This window comes from Electrona antarctica, assembly GCF_951216825.1.
Source record: "Electrona antarctica genome assembly, chromosome: 15".
NCBI classification, from domain to species: domain Eukaryota; kingdom Metazoa; phylum Chordata; class Actinopteri; order Myctophiformes; family Myctophidae; genus Electrona; species Electrona antarctica.
In genome coordinates this window covers 16,093,435-16,112,403 of record NC_136796.1, presented here as the reverse complement: position 1 = coordinate 16,112,403, position 18,969 = coordinate 16,093,435, and the positions used below count along the sequence as shown (strand labels likewise).

Genomic DNA, 18,969 nt, shown 5'->3' with positions numbered 1-18,969 from the left:
AGCAGTATTTGAACCAGTATATCAACCACATAGTGCTTTAAATTACTCAACCAATATATTGTTTTTCAAACACGCATAACTCACTGTTCAACAAATACACTCATGAGTAGGGCCCATTTATTACTGTTCAACATATACAAATACACTCATGAGTGGCCCATCAAGCCCAAAAAGGCTTTAAATATTTCACTTTGTTTAATGAATCCCCCATCCTAAATGGCTCAACCAATATATTGTTTTTCAAACACACAACTCTCTGTTCAACATACAAACACAAATACACTCATAAGCGTGTTATCTATATATATATATATATATATATATATATATATATATATATATATATATATATATATATATATATCAAATAGTAACCCTATCTCAAAATATTACAAATCAATGTATATTCTTAAAGGAACCTAACTCTAAATATAAGACAAGACGATATTAACAAATGTAGGCTGAAAAGAAAGGGGTACGCTGAAGGGGGTCCCGTCTCGGATCAGTGCATCGCATTCTCTTCGGGTCGCCATGTGTCTCCTGTCCTAAAGATTCTTAGATGTAAACATTTAATAACATCCCTTTATAAAAGTATCTTTGTAACTCTTCCCTATAAGTTACAGTACAGCCATTTCCTGTGTGATTATCTCATCTGTCACACTCGTGTGGTCTTTTGTTTCCATCTGTTGACTGTCCCATCTATGGGAACCCATTGACGATGGCACACGGCTGCCATCTTGCCAGCAAGGTGCTAACTAGGTGCAACTTCCCATAGACAGCCCAAACAGAAAAGTCCTATCTAATTGTATTAAATAACGTCAAACTCACCAACATTGCAGCAACAAAGCTTTCCGTTTGGATGAATGGGCTGTCTATGGGAAGTTGCACCTAGCTAGCACTTTGCTGGCAAGATGGCAGCCGTGTGCATATCATCAATTGGCTCACGTCTTGAGGCTATTCGGTATTTTAGTCCGACGTCATTTTGTAGTCCTACGTTACGTCCGGGTCCAAGTGGCACCAGCTCCCGTCTGCTTCTCATTGTAAATAGCAACGTTATTTTTCAGAAAGGAAGCCATTGAGGGTTAAAATGGGTCTTAATGCTTCCAACTCGAGTAGAATTATTAATGTTCTGTACAAGTGTCCATGACAAAGAAAACATATGATGTGGAGACAATATAGACTATTATTATGTATTATCATTATTATTTTTAACAGTCCATTTGCTCAGTAGAATATTTCGGGGGCATATTTAGAAGAATCTAGTTTGCATTAATACGATCTCTAATGGAGGATATAGTTGACACAATTAAATAAAATGGCAAAAGTATTCAGTGTGGGGCAGACAGCCTGTCACAGCCAGATTTGGGAGACCAGTAGCTTTGTTGTTGCATGGAAAGCGGTAAAATTAGACTTGGTTGTTCTAGTCTCAGATCGGTTCAAACACCGCTCCGACGGACCCGGAAGTATCTCTGGAGGGCACGCTTATGTCACGGCTAAAATACTGGTTGGCTGTTGTGGGGGTAAATCCTATAAAGGCTGTGACCATTTGTGGCTGTGTGAGCCAGACGGGGTTTCCATTGCAATGATCAGCCGTCATGTGAGTTTGGCTCCTTTACTCGAGTAAAAACGCTCATACTTTTAAGTCTGAATTCTTGTCTTGCCTCATTTGTGTATTGTTTTGTACAGATCCAGCAGATTCCCATAACATGTGGAGGTTTGAGCCATTGTTGACTGTATGCTGTACTTGGCTGACCACACGCAAGTGAGTATGGGGGTCTGTTAACAATAACAATCACCGACCCGACCCCCGACCCCCCCCCCCCCCCCCCCCCCCAGCGCAGATCGGCACAGTGCACCTCAGCAGACTGGCGCAACGCGCCCGCCATACCCCCCTCCTCCTCCGGATCAACACACCGTGCCTCTTCCTCAGCTCCTCCCCGTGGACGACGCAGCGTGCCTCCATCAAAACTGGCGCAATGCGCCATCCAGAGGCTGTGCGCCCGAATCAGTCTTCGTCCAGGTGGTACATGCGTCCATAGAGGCACGCGGTGACCAGTCCAGCTGTCATGTTTGAGTGTTTGATGGTCACCCTGCCGCCTCTAGTCCTGGCCACCTGCTTTGGCTGCTCAAAGACCACACCACTGGCCAGCACCGACGGGTACACATGTCGCGTACCGAACACGCCCTCCAGCACAAAGTCCATTTTAGACTCTGCTTCGTCCACTTCCTGTCCACAGGAGCTGGCCTGTGTCCCTGCACAGCGGACTAGCGCACACACCTTTTGAGAGAAATGGTTCACATGATTATTATTATACAGCCTTTATAACTTTTACATCCTATAGGGGTTCCCAAGCCTTTCCATCTAAAGGAACCTCAAATAGGAGGGAAATCTTTTCTTTTGTTTCCTATACCTACCATACTAGACCAGAAATTGTCCTGAGTAATTTGAGGGAGTGCATTTTATAGATTGTTATCAAAGCGTTTCTGGGGCCACAATTGAGCCCCTGAAGTAGTCTTTTAGTCGTTTAAACCACTTAAGATTTTAGAAATTCAAAACAGGTTTTCTCATCTGTACCTGCAGGGCATATCGGCCATTCACAGTGTGTGTGCCGGCGAACGCTCCCAGTGCGTAGAGCTCCGTACTGCCGCCCTCTGGGGACCTCCAGTACTGCAGGTGGCAACAGAGAGGGCCATCGCACACCGTCAGTTCACCCACTGAGCCACGTAGAGGGGCGAAAGTGAAGGGGTCGTACATCATGGATGAGGTGAAGGTGTCAGAGGATGTAGCCTGGAAGGATGGAGTTACAGTGGGAGGTGCATGAGGAGAAGCAAAGGTCTGACAACTGTCCTCCTGCAGGCAATATCCAGAATCGAGGGCTTTCTCCTCTATGTGCACTGCTGCCCCTCTGTCTCCTGTCCACAGTGGGTCCAAGACAGGCACTCTGGTCACCAGCAGCTTTCCCTCCTCCGGTTCTCCGTGCCGGGCGTGATGGTGGAGAACCGAGACCGGGCTGAAGATCCCGCTGCCGGTCATGCCCAGCGCGTCGCTGCGGATGTTAGCTGCCAGTATGGAGACACCGGCACCCAGGCTGAAGGCCCGCTGGAACTGGACGGCCGCCAGCAGAGGCAGCTGGTTCATCCACGCCGTGGGGTAGACGAGCTGACGCACACCCTGAGGGAATACAACAGGTGGGAAGCGGTAGACATAAACATTAGCTGCTGTATGCGGCTTGGATCGGACTTTATTTATCCTCGCTGATCGCAATCATCAGAATTAATCACAATTATTTTTGCATAATCGATGGATCTGTTTCCATTCGATCTGTATTAAAAACAGCTGAATGGTATGGAACAGAAATGTCATATTTCCATAATTATTTCCACATTGTTTCAACTTTTCTTATGTTAAAAAATAGTGAATGAATTAAATGGCTAAACAATTAATCAATGCTTAATTGTTTAAACTCCAGACATTGGTTAAAATATAGATAGAACGGATATTTTGGTCAAATGTATTGATGTTACAGTAGGTCAATTATCCCAGCAAGCCAAATGACGTCATGATGACGTCCTCCAGTGATTCCGGTGACGTTCAGGACTAGGCCAGGTTTGACTTGATTTGGCCCCAATAGAGACGTCACTAATAAGTCATGGTCCTGACCGTGCTTGCTGGGTATAGTGCAGCATGTAATGAAATGGAATAGACGCTGGACACAAGTTCTGTCGTTGTGTTCTGACCTTCTCCAGCAGTGTCACTGTGGGGTCATGAAACATGAGGTCAAAGCAGGTCAAAACGCCAAATTTCCCAGCGAACGGCGTGTCAAAGGTGACAACCTCCAGGCTGGGGGGCTTGTCGAAGGCATTCTCAAAATAAAGATTGTGTTTGTGGTAGCGTGCCACCAGCACACCATCGGACCTGGAGCCAAAAACATTTGTGAGACTAATTAAATCAAGTTAATAAAATAAAAAATAACAGATGCAAGCAGCAATGATTATGAGAAGATGAAGAGTAAGATGATGAAGAAGAAGAAGACAATTACTTTCATAGCAATATGCAGATGAAGAAACAACCAAAACATAATGTGGTTGTTCACAGTGAGTTGAACTCACAACCATACGACACCAACCAACACTGGTTGTCAATGTCAGGTCCGGGGACCAGCAGGGGAACAAAAGGTCCTTACGGGTCTGTAAAAAAATGGAACCAAATGGACCCTTCCATTTGTACACTCTCAGAGTTCAATTCACACTGAGGATTTTACAGTGTAGATTGGGCTCCCAGAGATAAGAAATACAATAGAAATGTGGCCTAATGCATATAAAACTGGAGGGTCCTTCAAAATAGTTGAGAATAACTACATACAATAGATTAAAAGTAAGGAGAAACACTAGCTAGTATCCACTATCCAGTCCCTCATTTCCAAGACTTTTCAGGTGTCCCACATTGTAACTGGCATCAGTGTTCAAATGTCCTAATTACTAATAGTTAGTCTCCTCATAGTTGGCTTTCTGTTGTAAAGCTCTCACATTGTCTCTTTTCCTGCAAGATGTGTTTTTAAGCCTGTTAAAATAACATGAGAAATATTCCCCTAGGCTACAGTACCAAGTCACCCTGTACTATACCCATGACCAAAATTTGTATTTTATAACAAACTGTGAGACGCCAGAGGGGTTTAATAACAAAATGATAGGCAATATTCGGCCTATGGTCGAATATGACATCAAGGCATTTAATAGCAACGTATTTTAAGTAATACAGTGCTAATCCCGTCCCGTCCCCCCGTTCCACTTGTCCCACACAAGTGATAGTTCTGTCCCTCAATTGAACAGTTTGGATCTGGTCACCCAGTTCCCCAATACATGCTGCCATGCTGAGGTCTGTGTTGTTGTGTACCTGAAGACCACATCTGTATTAAACTGCAAGCGGCCGTCAGAAGGACAGGAGGAGGAGGAGGATGTGGGGTCTGGACTTGGACTGCAAGGCTGCACCCCTGCCATGTTGGCCACCAGGTAGAGGCGGTTACGACGGGCCATGCAGCTCAGCCGCTGGAGAACCTGAAGGGGAGATCAAGTGCGTTTGAGGTGGACTGTCCAGTGTCCATTGCAGTAGTGGCTCAGAACTTCTGCCTGATGACCTAAAGCCTAATATTTCCCTTTGGGCTATATAGTGGATCAGATGATGGCTTTCCATGCGGGAGACTGTGCGTGCGTGCGTGCGTGCGTGCGTGCGTGCGTGCGTGCGTGCGCTTTTATTACTATACTTGTAAGGGCCAAATATCCCTATAAGTATGGTAGAATTTGAGAAAAAGGTTTGTGACGACAATCTTCTAGAGTTAAACTTCAAATTAAGAATTTAGACGTTAGGTTCAGGCTGGGGTTGGTGTTATTATACCTGATGTACACTTAGTTGCAGACAAGCTACTTGCTCACAAAACATCACAGCGAGAGTGATCGGTTGTGAGCTTGTATAGATATGCTATTTTGTTTTCGTATTTAAAAAGGGTAAAAAAGCCAATCCTGAAATTGATGCCCTATTAAAGTATCAAGTACAACATGCGTGCGTGCGTGCGTGTGTGTACCTCAGTCTTGCGGTATTTGTCAGGCTGTGTACAGGGGTTCCAGCTCTCTAGCTGAGGGTTGGGTACAGTCTCCAGGTATCCAGAGATGGATGAACGGCTGTAGTTGAAACCCTGAATGCCATCCTCTGGAAACACCAAGATCTGGACACCCTGTGAGAAGAGGAGAATAAAATAGAATAGGATATTTTACCCATCCTATAACATCAGTGGGCTGCCATTCTGACACTCGGGGAGCAATTTGGGTGGGGTTAAGAGTCTTGCTCAGGGACACACATCAACACATTGCTGGCCTGGCCTGGAATCGTACCTGGGAGTCTGGGACTACCACTGGGGCTCTGGCTCCCCAGGCGGGTGCCGGGCTCACTAACCACTCATCTATGGCCATTGGCCACCCGGTAAGGGCTGCAACTATTTATTTTTGTGCTTAATGATTATTCTATTCATGCCTTTTCTATTATTTGAATGAACAAACCTTTTTATATTATTATATCAACAAATTGTTGTAAAATGTCTGATTTATAATTGACTGAGTTGATTTAAAAGTAAAAGGATTCATCTGAATAGCCACTTTAAGCCCTATTTTATGTGATGCGACCGACGTGTTGTGAACTTGTAGATCTGCTATTTTTAGGTATTTTTTAAATAATAAAACTGTTTTTACATTTAATAAATTATGGAATAAATCGATTAGTTTAATGGTTATAGCTCTGGTCCATGAACTTAAGGACAGAAGTCCTTAATTAAGGCTATGGACCAGAGCTAGTTTGATGGTTAACAGTTTTATATTGCATTTTGTTGTGTGGTGAATCCTGGCATATGATCATACACTAACACCTGTGTTTACAATGCAATCCAGTCAAGCAGCCTACTTGTTGCGCTGCCCTGGCAGCCTGCTCCTCATAGATATCCAGGTTCTTCCACATGTGCTCCAGCGCCGCCTCTCGGGACGCGGGCGCGCCTGGCTCCGGGTTCAAGATCACCCGGTGTTCGTACACTGCAGCAATGTACGAAGATGAACCGCCAACCTTGTTTTCCGTTTGACATGACGACGGACAAACAACGACGAAGACGAACGTGCATAGAGCTCTGGAATGCATGGCGATGCATGCCAGTTGTATAAAGATGACCTGACCAGTCCCAAGACTAGACCAAAGTACAAGTAGTAGAACACGGGTCAAAAATTGTTGTGTTGTGTAATTTTCTCACTCCCCCCAGAATAACTCCTCCTTCACGTGAGCGCGCATGTTGTTTTCAGTTCCGCCAGCAGTTGGCGCGAGATAACCTAGTATTACCTCTGCAAGTAGTAACTAGATATTTAGCCTTACACTCTTTAAAAAAAAAACTATATAGGCCTATGTTATTAGAAGTTATTCAAGTTATTAAAGTTATTAGAAGTTATTAGAATGTATTAAAGTCATTAGAAGTTATTAAAGTTATTAGAAGTTAATAAAGTTATAAGAAGTTATTAGAAGTTATTAAAGTTATTAGACATAACCGAATGCTTTTCATTAAAACGTCTCTGTCCTTCTGTCCAGTTGGGATTGTGTTGAAGTCCAGACACTTTCAGAGCTGCCAAGAAATGTTGCACAATTCTGGTAGTTGTCTTTTTTGCATTGTTAATATTGTACCTATGTTGTCTCACCCTTGCAGCTATTATTATATTATATTATATATTATACGCGTATTAGCCACGTATTATTCACTGGGGGGACACTGACTGGGGGGGAACTGTCTGGGGAGGCACTGGGGTGGCACTGTCTGGGGAGGCACTGGGGGGACACTGGTGGGGCACTGTCTGGGGAGGCACTGGGGGGCACTGGGGGGGTACGGGGGGCACTGTCTGGGGAGGCACTGGGGGGGCACTGTCTGGGGGGGCACTGGGGGTCAACTGGGACTTCAGTGCACTGTACTTACTACATCTTTCTGGTGGAATGTCTTCAGGCGGTTGGGTGTTGGGTCTCTCCTGGTGCTGTGGCCTGTTTCCAAGCCATCGTCCAGGTGGAGGTCCTCCTCGGAAGCATGGCCTGTCCTCAAGCCATGCTCTGTGGTGGTCTCTGAAGTAGTTACTCTGATGAATTCTATATAGCGACGTTTCAGACTGATTTGTCGTTCCTCAGGCAAGATTCTGTTGAAGAATGATTATTTGTGCTGAAGCCCTGGTTTTATGTGTTCCTAATGGTGGGCGAAGCTCATAGCCATCCGGCCAATTAGCTTTGTTGATGGGTGTGGTTTATAAAGAAGTAGGCTACCTCCACTAATTTTCTCAATTTTTTTTAAATTTGTATTATTTTTATAATATTTTTCAAAAAGCATACAACATGTGAGAAAATTAGTGGAGGTAGCCTACTGGCAATGTGCAAAAAACATTTGGCAGTTTGATATTATCTCTGACACAGCTCCTCTTATAGACGGCTGGCCTCCTGGTGTCTAATATAGCCTACTGCACTGTACTAACGGGAACTAGTTATGCTCTCTTTTCTGCACTGGCTCCCTGTAAAATGGAATAAAATATCTCCTACAAAGCTTATTATGGTCAGGCATCACCAGATCTTGGAGCTCGCTGTGCCTTATAAGCCTAGTTTGATAGCCTTACTTGTGGTTCCTTCTAATGCTACTTCTTAATTCGTTTAGGGCCTGGCCTAACTAGCCCATAGCGATGTTGCATAGATTGTTGGTGGACCAAGCTCCTCTCTCCTCCTCCTCTCTCCATTCTCCCCACCCTCTCCGTCTCCATCTCTTCTCTCCTCTTTCCTCTCCACCTCTCCTCTCCGTCTCATCCCCTCTTTGTCTCCTCTTGCTTCTCCATTCCCTGCTTTTGTTCTCGTTTTGCAGGCTCACATGGATCTCAATTACAGACCCCCTTGGCTGTGGTTTCCATGGAATTTGACTGCTGACTGCTATTATAATGGATGTTATGTTTTGTCCCTCCTCTCTCTCCTCTCTTGTTGTTGTTGTCCATTCTCGTGGCCACCTTTCACCCTCTGGTTTCACCAAATCCTTTACTGGGGAGATATATTACAGGTCTCTGCTTCAACCTATTATTGAATGTAATTGAACTTATATTGGTGTTACACTCCCATGAGGATCTCAGACTTCTTGTGGCCAGTCTATATTTGAGTTAAAAAGACTATGGTACTTCTTTAGCCTACTGGAAATGTGCACAGTAAATTTGGTGTTGAGCAGCAGTTTGCAAGATGAGCCCGACAGAAAAAAAGTATAGGTCATAAGAGTCTCACGTCTTAACAGGGTTCATGCGGTAAATATTTAGGCAGGTTAGCATGTTAGCAGGGTTCAGCTAGCTTCAACAGTAGTGGACGTGCACTCCTTGGCCATGTGACCCGACTTGTGACAGATGTAGCAGCTGACCTCGGCTGCCGCCTTTCCGCAGTGAACCGCCACGTGGCCGATCTCTCCGCACCTGTAACACTTGACCTTCTCGCAGCCGGTCTGGATGTGTCCAAACCCTCCGCAGGTGTAGCACTCGTTAGCCTGGTCGCAGTTCCGCGCCATGTGCCCCGCCTTGCCGCAGGTGTAGCAGACCATCTCTCGCTCCTTCTTGGGCTCCCTGCAGTCCCGGGAGATGTGTCCCTCCAGGCCACAGTTGTAACAGGCGTCCACGGTCCTCCCGCAGAAGTTGGCGACATGACCGGGCTCTCCACAGCGGTAGCAGATCACGTACTTCCCTCGACCTCGTCCCTTGGCCCGCCCCCTCCCAGCGTTGGGACAATTCTTGATCCAGTGGCCCGTTTGGCCACATCCAAAGCACTCGTCGTTGCTCATCTTGATTACACCTGGTGACTTGACTTTTCAAGCCGTTTTGTTTTGTTTTCTATCTCCCTCCTTTGTTCTCTCCTCTTTCTCGCCTCTCTGTCTCTCCTCTGTCGCTACCTCACTATCCGTCCCTAGACGTCTGTTGTTTATTTACAAAGCATTATGAAGTCACATTCGCCGTCTTATATAGTCTGACCAGAGTGTTGTGTGTGATGTCACATGCAGTTGTCAGTGCATTCCTGCGATTTGCACAGGCATCCTTGCAAAAGTGGCAGCTCCTGCCAAATCTCTCAATACTGATATATTATTGATTTCAGCTCTTACAATTCCAAACATGCAAACATAACCCGCATTAATTACTTCTATATTAGTAGCTTAATGAATTAGTATTAAAAATCACACCCGTGTGAAGTGAGGGGCGCTAATATATAAGTCTAACTCATGTTGTTTAGGTGATGTAATGGTGATGTAAAACAAACGGTGCCAACACAAACATTAAATTCTCTTTATTGTTAATGGTATTTAATGTTTGTGTTAGGGACAAGATGACATACATTTTCCCTTCATTGTACATTGAACTAAAAACAAACATTAAACCTGTATGTCTTTTTTTATGTAACTAACTATTTTAACTAACTAACTGCATTTGAAACTATAGAACTGCACTCTGTCAAGTGCCTACTTGCGTGTTGCACAAAGGTAGTGTGCTGTTGTGCCAGCTAGGACTTCAACTATTTCCTGGGAGCCAATTTCTCACCAATTTCTCCCCACGAAAGTCTGCTGAGCCTATATTCGAACTCAGGAAATTCTCTTCTACATTTCTCACAGCGGTAATTTCCATTCTTAAGCGGTAATTTCCATTCTTAAGGTCAACAATCTTGTCCTTGCAGTCCTCATGGGGACATTCCTGGTATATGCACCTTTCCTTACGAATGTCCATGATTGTTGCCACGCTCCTAAAATAACCCACCCCATCTGCTTTGATTGTCACTATGGGCAGATGATCAGAGTCACACACTGCACTGTTTGAACTGTATGTTATTATAGGCCATGGTGGAGGTGGTGTTGATAATCTTCTTATTATCTTCGTCTCTCATAACAAGGTGCTACAAGGTGATCTGTCTCCAACCTCTGTCTTCCTGACGCTTGTCAGGACACGTTCTTCCTGTTAGATTTTATTATATTTAAGTATCTTCTTTGGGTTTATCTGTTAGACTGAAATAAATTATTCCTTATTTGACAACTCTTGAATGAAATTTTAATATTGAACCTTGTAAATGATCGTAATTCATTTTAAACGTTTAAAAACATTGACTGTTTACGTAATTAATAACAACCAATTAAGCACAACAAACAAACACATACAAAGCATAACAAGTAATGATGTGTGGGGTTATAACTGGCTCGCAATGGTGACGTAATAAAGATAGGTTTCAGATTACATATATAAATGTATGTATATGTAAGTTGTATATATGTATATGTAATGTGTAAGTTGAAAAGTAGTATACTGTGGTTACTTGGGTCGTTTTATGCGTATGACGTAATGAAGATATGTACCAATGCCAGGGTATAACTGGATCTCAATGGTGACGTAATAAAGATATGTTTCAGTGTCGGGTGGATTCAAGGAAATGCCTCTATGTATATATGTATATGTAATTTGAAGTTATCTATATACGTCAACCTTCCCCATGTTTCTTCACTAGTCCGATCCAGAAGAACACAGTTTGACGGCCACTGCTACAGAGCTGACAATGAGGTTATATCTTCTTCTCTTCTCTGGAGTCCTGCCTCAAAGCAGACCAGAGGTAGAAAACTGTCGTTCCCTGATGTCATTGCTAGGGACACAGACATCAGTAAGCAGGAACTGGGGATGGCAATGAAGGACCGGGAAGTCTGGCGTGATATTGTGAAATCCACGATCTCGACCGCGGTCGAAAAATATGATGATGATGAGAAGTTATTAGAAGTTATTAGAAGTTATTAAAGTTTCAGAGCATGTATACATAGGGGCATTACCTTTAATCCACCCGACACTCGCTCGGCTATAGCGCCTCGCTCGGCGATGCCTCACGTGGCTCAAGGCCACCAGACACGGCACACCTCCGTCATTGACATCAGTGACACAAAAATACCATTATCACCCGTCACAATAGGTGATTATGATATACTGATATACTGAACAGTTAGTATGTGGAAAATGTCCATACTGGGCCCATTGCATGGTCCTGATGACAGTTGATTTTGCATATTCTATGCACTGAAACAGTCGAATGGGGTGGTCAGAAGCATGCTCAGGGACCGTGCACTTGCCCCGCGGAGGCCCACGGAGACAGGAGTCAGGCCAGACCAGTATGACTAGCGGTGGAAATGTCCTCTGTCCGCTCCCAGGGCGCTGAGGACTCCAACGACCTGGGTTTGACTCAAATCACCACTGAGGTCTGAGAGAGGCTATAGTGAGTAGTTTATAGTGATAAACACACATAAACACACAAACACATAAACACACATAAACACATAAACACACATAAACTCTGTCCGCTCCCATGGCGCTGAGGACTCCAACGACCTGGGTTTGACTCAAATCACCACTGAGGTCTGAGAGAGGCTATAGTGAGTAGTTTATAGTGATAAACACACATAAACACATAAAACATAAACACACATAAAACATAAACACAAACACACAAACACACAAACACACATAAACACACAAACACACATAAACACACAAACACATGAAAACACATAAACTCTGTCCGCTCCCAGGGCGCTGAGGACTCCAACGACCTGGGTTTGACTCAAATCACCACTGAGGTCTGAGAGAGGCTATAGTGAGTAGTTTATAGTGATAAACACACAAACACAAATAAACACAAACACATAAACACACAAACACATCGCTCTACACATCCTCTCCCCAGGTTGGCGGAGGGTGTGTAGAGCCCAGGATCACAATAGATAATTGACACAGGCGTGAAAAATGGGTTACAAAATCGTGGGATAAAAACTATTTAAAAAAAAGAAATGCATGTTTCCACTCCCCCTCCTCCTGCCCCATCTGCACGGACTATCCCCCATTCTCATCCCTCTGTACCCTCCCCTAGTGTTTCCAGTACCCCTCTCTCCACTCCTCCTCCCCCGACTAGACGGACTATACCCCCTTTGTCCTCCATATACCCTCCCCTTGTTTATCCACTGTCCCTCTCCCCCTGTACTGTCCTCCACGCTCTCTACCTTAGTTGTACGTATCCCTTTTCTCTGTCCAGCCCTTCTACCTACCCCCCTCCCCAACCTATATGTCACCCCTCCTACCCCCCAACCCCGTTCAGGGACAGCAACACCGGGAGCAACACCAAAGAGACCAACAACAGTAGTACAGGTCCTCCCAAGAAGGGACCTATCGCAAGAAGACTTTCCAGACCTGGCTGCACCAATGCAGAAGAGCCACCACAGAGGAAAACACGAACCCGTGATTTTCGTATTTTTGTCAAATCCTCAAAAATGATAGTATGCCGTCCGAGACCATGGGCTATAGCCCATGTCAAAAATGATGAAAAACGAGGATTTGAAAAAAAGACGAAGGTCTCGGAGTGATTTTCGTATTTTTTTCCAAATCCTCAAAAATGATGAAAAACGGCATGCTATAGTATGCCGTCCGAGACCATGTGCTATAGCCCATGCTCAAAAATGATGAAAAACGAGGATTTAAAAAAAAGACGAAAATCACTCGGAGTCCATGGTCTCGGAGTGATTTCTTTTTTTTTTTTAAATTCCTCAAAAATGATGAAAAACGGCATGCCATATGCCGTATGCCGTCCAAGACCATGGGCTATAGCCCATGGTCTCGGAGTGAATTTCGTCTTTTTTTCAAATCCTCAAAAATTATGAAAAACGGCATGCTATAGTATGCCGTCCAAGTCCATGGGCTGAACTTGAACCCACGACCTGTGGCTCACATAGACAGCAACATATCACAGAGAGGCACCATGCTCTCTGAGAAGCTCCTCAGCTTTCCATTGCTCTTCTGGGTGTTATTCTCCAAAATGTGGTCCACAGTGAAGAAACTCAGCTAGACCTGAACCCACAACCTGTGGCTCGCATAGACAGTGGCTTATCACAGAGTGCCACCATGCTCTCTGAGAATCTCCTCAGAATTCCATCTCTTTCCAGTGTCCTTCTGGATGTCACTCACCAAAACATGCAGCAGAGTAGGAGGAACTCAGCTGGATTTGAACTAACAACCTCTGGCTCACATGTCGTCTTAACAAGGGTGCCACTGAGCCCTCTGTGATTTTAAGTTTTAAGTTGTTCTTCTTGGTGTAACTTTTCAAATGGGGCCTTGGGATCATGTACAGAGCATTTTAATGTTGTTTACTGTGCATCAAAGGTGTCTATTATTGCTTTTAAGTGTTATCATGGATTTTAATCACATAATACAGAGGAGAAACCATGACAAACACAGACAGCCTGGTAGCTCAATGTGTTAAGTGGCTGTCCACATGATCCAGATGTTGTGGGTTCAAATCCCACTCTGAAACTTTACTTTGAAGAAAGAAGAAGATAAAAGTGCACTCAAAATCTCACTCATAAGGTAGTGATGGTGCAGTTGGTAAAGAAAAGGACGTTGAAGTCAAAAAATCACTTTCTCCTAGGAACTCCATTCACATTTTTTATAATTTAGCTTACTGTGGAGACACATGCTGGAACCTTTTACTTTGAAATGTTTTAGAGTTATTTAACTTAAACGCCCAATGCATTCTCAATGGTAATAGCACAAACTTTGGCATGCTACTAGTCCTACATACTTACACCTAGAAACCCCATTTAAACCTATTTGGGTTCATCTTACGGTGGACATGTTTGCCTGAAAAGGAATCTTTGAAATGTTACATAGTTTTAGAAATATAGTGCTTTAAATGTGAGAAATGTATAATGGCAGATAGTGGCACGTCAAAAAATCACTTTCACCTAGAAACTCCATTCACACTTTTTATAATTCAGCTTACTGTGGAGACACATGCTGGAACTTTTTACTTTGAAATGTTTTTTAGTTTCTGAGTTATTTAACTTAAACGCCCAATGCATTCTCAATGGCAATAGCACTTTGGCATGCTACTAGTCCTACATACTTACACCTAGAAACCCCATTCAAACCTATTTAGGTTCATCTTACGGTGGACATGTTTGCCTGAAAAGGAATCTTTGAAATGTTTCATAGTTTTAGAAAAATAGTGCTTTCAAATTTGAGAAATTTATAATGGGGCTCAATGGCAGATTTTGGCAAGTAAAGATTTGAGTGGGGTTTGAACCCACAATCTACAGATCATGCAGCCAGTGTGCTAAGTCACTGATCTACTTGCTACCTGCCACAATGCAGTCTGCTGTTCCCTTTGAGTACAACATTGATACAAAAATAAAATACAAAAAATAAAATAAGAGATTTGTCTACTGTTTCTTTTGCTGTTGTTTATCTCTAGACGTTCGAATGTTTATGCACCACAATGGAAACAAGTCTCTGGCTCTTCTGTCATTATCTATTCGGCCTTTTAAGAACAGCATGCACAGTGCCTGCCTGGGAATCAGGAGGCTGCAGGTTCAAGTCCTGGCTCTGACATCAGCTGGATTTGAACTCACAACCTCTGGCTCACATGGACGTCATCTTAACAAGGGTGCCACTAAGCTCTCAGTGATTTGTAGGTTGTAAGTTGTTCTTCTTGGTGTCACTTTTCAAATGGGGCCTTGGGATCATGTACAGAGCATTTGAATGGTGCTGTGCATCAAAGGTGCTTTTAAGTGTCTTGTGTTGGCTTTGATACTCTGGTACCTCTTCCCCGAGGGCAGCAGCCTGAACAAAACTGTTCTTCAGTCTGCTTGTGTTAGCTTTGATACTCTGGTACCTCTTCCCCGAGGGCAGCAGCCTGACAAAAACTGTATAGGGGTGTGTGCGGAAAAGCGTGACGAAAAAGCGTGTTTTTCATCATTTTTGACCATGGGCTGTAGCCCATGGTCTCGGAGTGATTTTCGTCTTATTTTCGTTTTTCATAATTTTTGACCATGGGCTGTAGCCCATATCAGACGGCATACTATAGCATGCCGTTTTTCATCATTTTTGAGGATTTGAAAAAAAGACGAAAATCACTCAAGACAATGGACTATAGCCCATGGTCTCGGAGTGATTTTCGTCTTTTTTCAAATCCTCGTTTTTCATAATTTTTGACCATGGGCTGTACCCCATCTCAGACGGCATACTATAGCATGCTGTTTTTCATCATTTTTGAGGATTTGAAAAAAAGACGAAAATCACTCAAGACAATGGACTATAGCCCATGGTCTCGGAGTGATTTTCGTCTTTTTTCAAATCCTCGTTTTTCATCATTTTTGACCATGGGCTGTACCCCATCTCAGACGGCATACTATAGCATGCTGTTTTTCATCATTTTTGAGGATTTGAAAAAAAGACGAAAATCACTCGAGACAATGGACTATAGCCCATGGTCTCGGAGTGATTTTCGTCTTTTTTCAAATCCTCGTTTTTCATCATTTTTGACCATGGGCTGTACCCCATCTCAGACGGCATACTATAGCATGCTGTTTTTCATCATTTTTGAAGATTTGAAAAAAAGACGAAAATCACTCGAGACAATGGACTATAGCCCATGGTCTCGGAGTGATTTTCGTCTTTTTTCAAATCCTCGTTTTTCATCATTTTTGACCATGGGCTGTACCCCATCTCAGACGGCATACTATAGCATGCTGTTTTTCATCATTTTTGAGGATTTGAAAAAAAGACGAAAATCACTCGAGACAATGGACTATAGCCCATGGTCTCGGAGTGATTTTCGTCTTTTTTCAAATCCTCGTTTTTCATCATTTTTGACCATGGGCTGTAGCCCATCTCAGACGGCATACTATAGCATGCTGTTTTTCATCATTTTTGAGGATTTGAAAAAAAGACGAAAATCACTCGAGACAATGGACTATAGCCCATGGTCTCGGAGTGATTTTCGTCTTTTTTCAAATCCTCGTTTTTCATCATTTTTGACCATGGGCTGTACCCCATCTCAGACAGCATACTATAGCATGCTGTTTTTCATCATTTTTGAGGATTTGAAAAAAAGACGAAAATCACTCGAGACAATGGACTATAGCTCATGGTCTCGGAGTGATTTTCGTCTTTTTTCAAATCCTCGTTTTTCATCATTTTTGACCATGGGCTGTACCCCATCTCAGACGGCATACTATAGCATGCTGTTTTTCATCATTTTTGAGGATTTGAAAAAAATACGAAAATCACTCGAGACAATGGACTATAGCCCATGGTCTCGGAGTGATTTTCGTCTTTTTTCAAATCCTCGTTTTTCATCATTTTTGACCATGGGCTGTACCCCATCTCAGACGGCATACTATAGCATGCCGTTTTTCATCATTTTTGAGGATTTGAAAAAAAGTCGAAAATCACTCGAGACAATGGACTATAGCCCATGGTCTCGGAGTGATTTTCGTCTTTTTTCAAATCCTCGTTTTTCATCATTTTTGACCATGGGCTGTACCCCATCTCAGACGGCATACTATAGCATGCCGTTTTTCATCATTTTTGAGGATTTGAAAAAATGACGAAAATCACTCAAGACAATGGACTATAGCCCATGGTCTCGGAGTGATTTTCGTCTTTTTTCAAATACTCGTTTTTCATCATTTTTGACCATGGGCTGTACCCCATCTCAGACGGCATACTATAGCATGCTGTTTTTCATCATTTTTGAGGATTTGAAAAAAAGACGAAAATCACTCGAGACAATGGACTATAGCCCATGGTCTCGGAGTGATTTTCGTCTTTTTTCAAATCCTCGTTTTTCATCATTTTTGACCATGGGCTGTACCCCATCTCAGACGGCATACTATAGCATGCTGTTTTTCATCATTTTTGAGGATTTGAAAAAAAGACGAAAATCACTCGAGACAATGGACTATAGCCCATGGTCTCGGAGTGATTTTCGTCTTTTTTCAAATCCTCGTTTTTCATCATTTTTGACCATGGGCTGTACCCCATCTCAGACGGCATACTATAGCATGCCGTTTTTCATCATTTTTGAGGATTTGAAAAAAAGTCGAAAATCACTCGAGACAATGGACTATAGCCCATGGTCTCGGAGTGATTTTCGTCTTTTTTCAAATCCTCGTTTTTCATCATTTTTGACCATGGGCTGTACCCCATCTCAGACGGCATACTATAGCATGCCGTTTTTCATCATTTTTGAGGATTTGAAAAAATGACGAAAATCACTCAAGACAATGGACTATAGCCCATGGTCTCGGAGTGATTTTCGTCTTTTTTCAAATACTCGTTTTTCATCATTTTTGACCATGGGCTGTACCCCATCTCAGACGGCATACTATAGCATGCTGTTTTTCATCATTTTTGAGGATTTGAAAAAAAGACGAAAATCACTCGAGACAATGGACTATAGCCCATGGTCTCGGAGTGATTTTCGTCTTTTTTCAAATCCTCGTTTTTCATCATTTTTGACCATGGGCTGTACCCCATCTCAGACGGCATACTATAGCATGCTGTTTTTCATCATTTTTGAGGATTTGAAAAAAAGACGAAAATCACTCGAGACAATGGACTATAGCCCATGGTCTCGGAGTGATTTTCGTCTTTTTTCAAATCCTCGTTTTTCATCATTTTTGACCATGGGCTGTAGCCCATCTCAGACGGCATACTATAGGATGCCGTTTTTCATCATTTTTGAGGATTTGAAAAAAAGACGAAAATCACTCAAGACAATGGACTATAGCCCATGGTCTCGGAGTGATTTTCGTCTTTTTTCAAATCCTCGTTTTTCATCATTTTTGACCATGGGCTGTACCCCATCTCAGACAGCATACTATAGCATGCTGTTTTTCATCATTTTTGAGGATTTGAAAAAAAGACGAAAATCACTCGAGACAATGGACTATAGCTCATGGTCTCGGAGTGATTTTCGTCTTTTTTCAAATCCTCGTTTTTCATCATTTTTGACCATGGGCTGTACCCCATCTCAGACGGCATACTATAGCATGCCGTTTTTCATCATTTTTGAGGATTTGAAAAAATGACGAAAACCACTCAAGACAATGGACTATAGCCCATGGTCTCGGAGTGATTTTCGTCTTTTTTCAAATACTCGTTTTTCATCATTTTTGACCATGGGCTGTACCCATAGAGTATATATATAATAGAGACTGAACTGGCGCGAAGCTCCGCCCCCCCAGCTATTCATGTCAGTGGAAGTTGCTCAGTGGCGTTTTGAAGCACCCGGAAGACTGCCGGAAGTCCCTCCCAGGACCTCAACTTTGAGGTCCTGAGTGACGTAGGGCAACTGAGCGCTCAACGTTAAAGCCCAGCTGCACGGGGTTTCCCGGTCATGAATCCACGGGTCCGCCTGTAGTCCCTCCTTCTACCACTAGGACCCAGAGCTTCAACGTTGGAAAGTCTGCCTGCCCCCTTGGCTGTACCCTATCTCAGACGGCATACTATAGCATGCTGTTTTTCATCATTTTTGAGGATTTGAAAAAAAGACGAAAATCACTCGAGACAATGGACTATAGCCCATGGTCTCGGAGTGATTTT

General features: G+C 43.3%; 2 protein-coding genes across 2 annotated transcripts; both read right to left on the bottom strand.

Moving 5' to 3' along the window:
• Positions 1-1,828: 1,828 nt before the first annotated feature.
• btd (biotinidase) lies at positions 1,829-6,705 on the bottom strand. The gene is made up of 6 exons (XM_079523445.1): positions 6,449-6,705; positions 5,580-5,729; positions 4,895-5,055; positions 3,739-3,916; positions 2,576-3,172; positions 1,829-2,278 (listed from the first exon to the last, which is right to left on the bottom strand). Exons 1-6 carry the CDS (start codon positions 6,674-6,676, stop codon positions 2,006-2,008), a joined length of 1,587 nt encoding a protein of 528 aa, XP_079379571.1. The 5' UTR covers positions 6,677-6,705; the 3' UTR covers positions 1,829-2,005.
• A 2,165-nt stretch (positions 6,706-8,870) lies between these two features.
• On the bottom strand, positions 8,871-9,359 carry LOC306937948 (uncharacterized protein; the record flags this gene model as incomplete). The annotated part of the gene is made up of 1 exon (XM_079521972.1): positions 8,871-9,359. One exon carries the CDS (start codon positions 9,357-9,359, stop codon positions 8,871-8,873), a length of 489 nt encoding a protein of 162 aa, XP_079378098.1.
• Between the last annotated feature and the right edge of the window lie 9,610 nt (positions 9,360-18,969).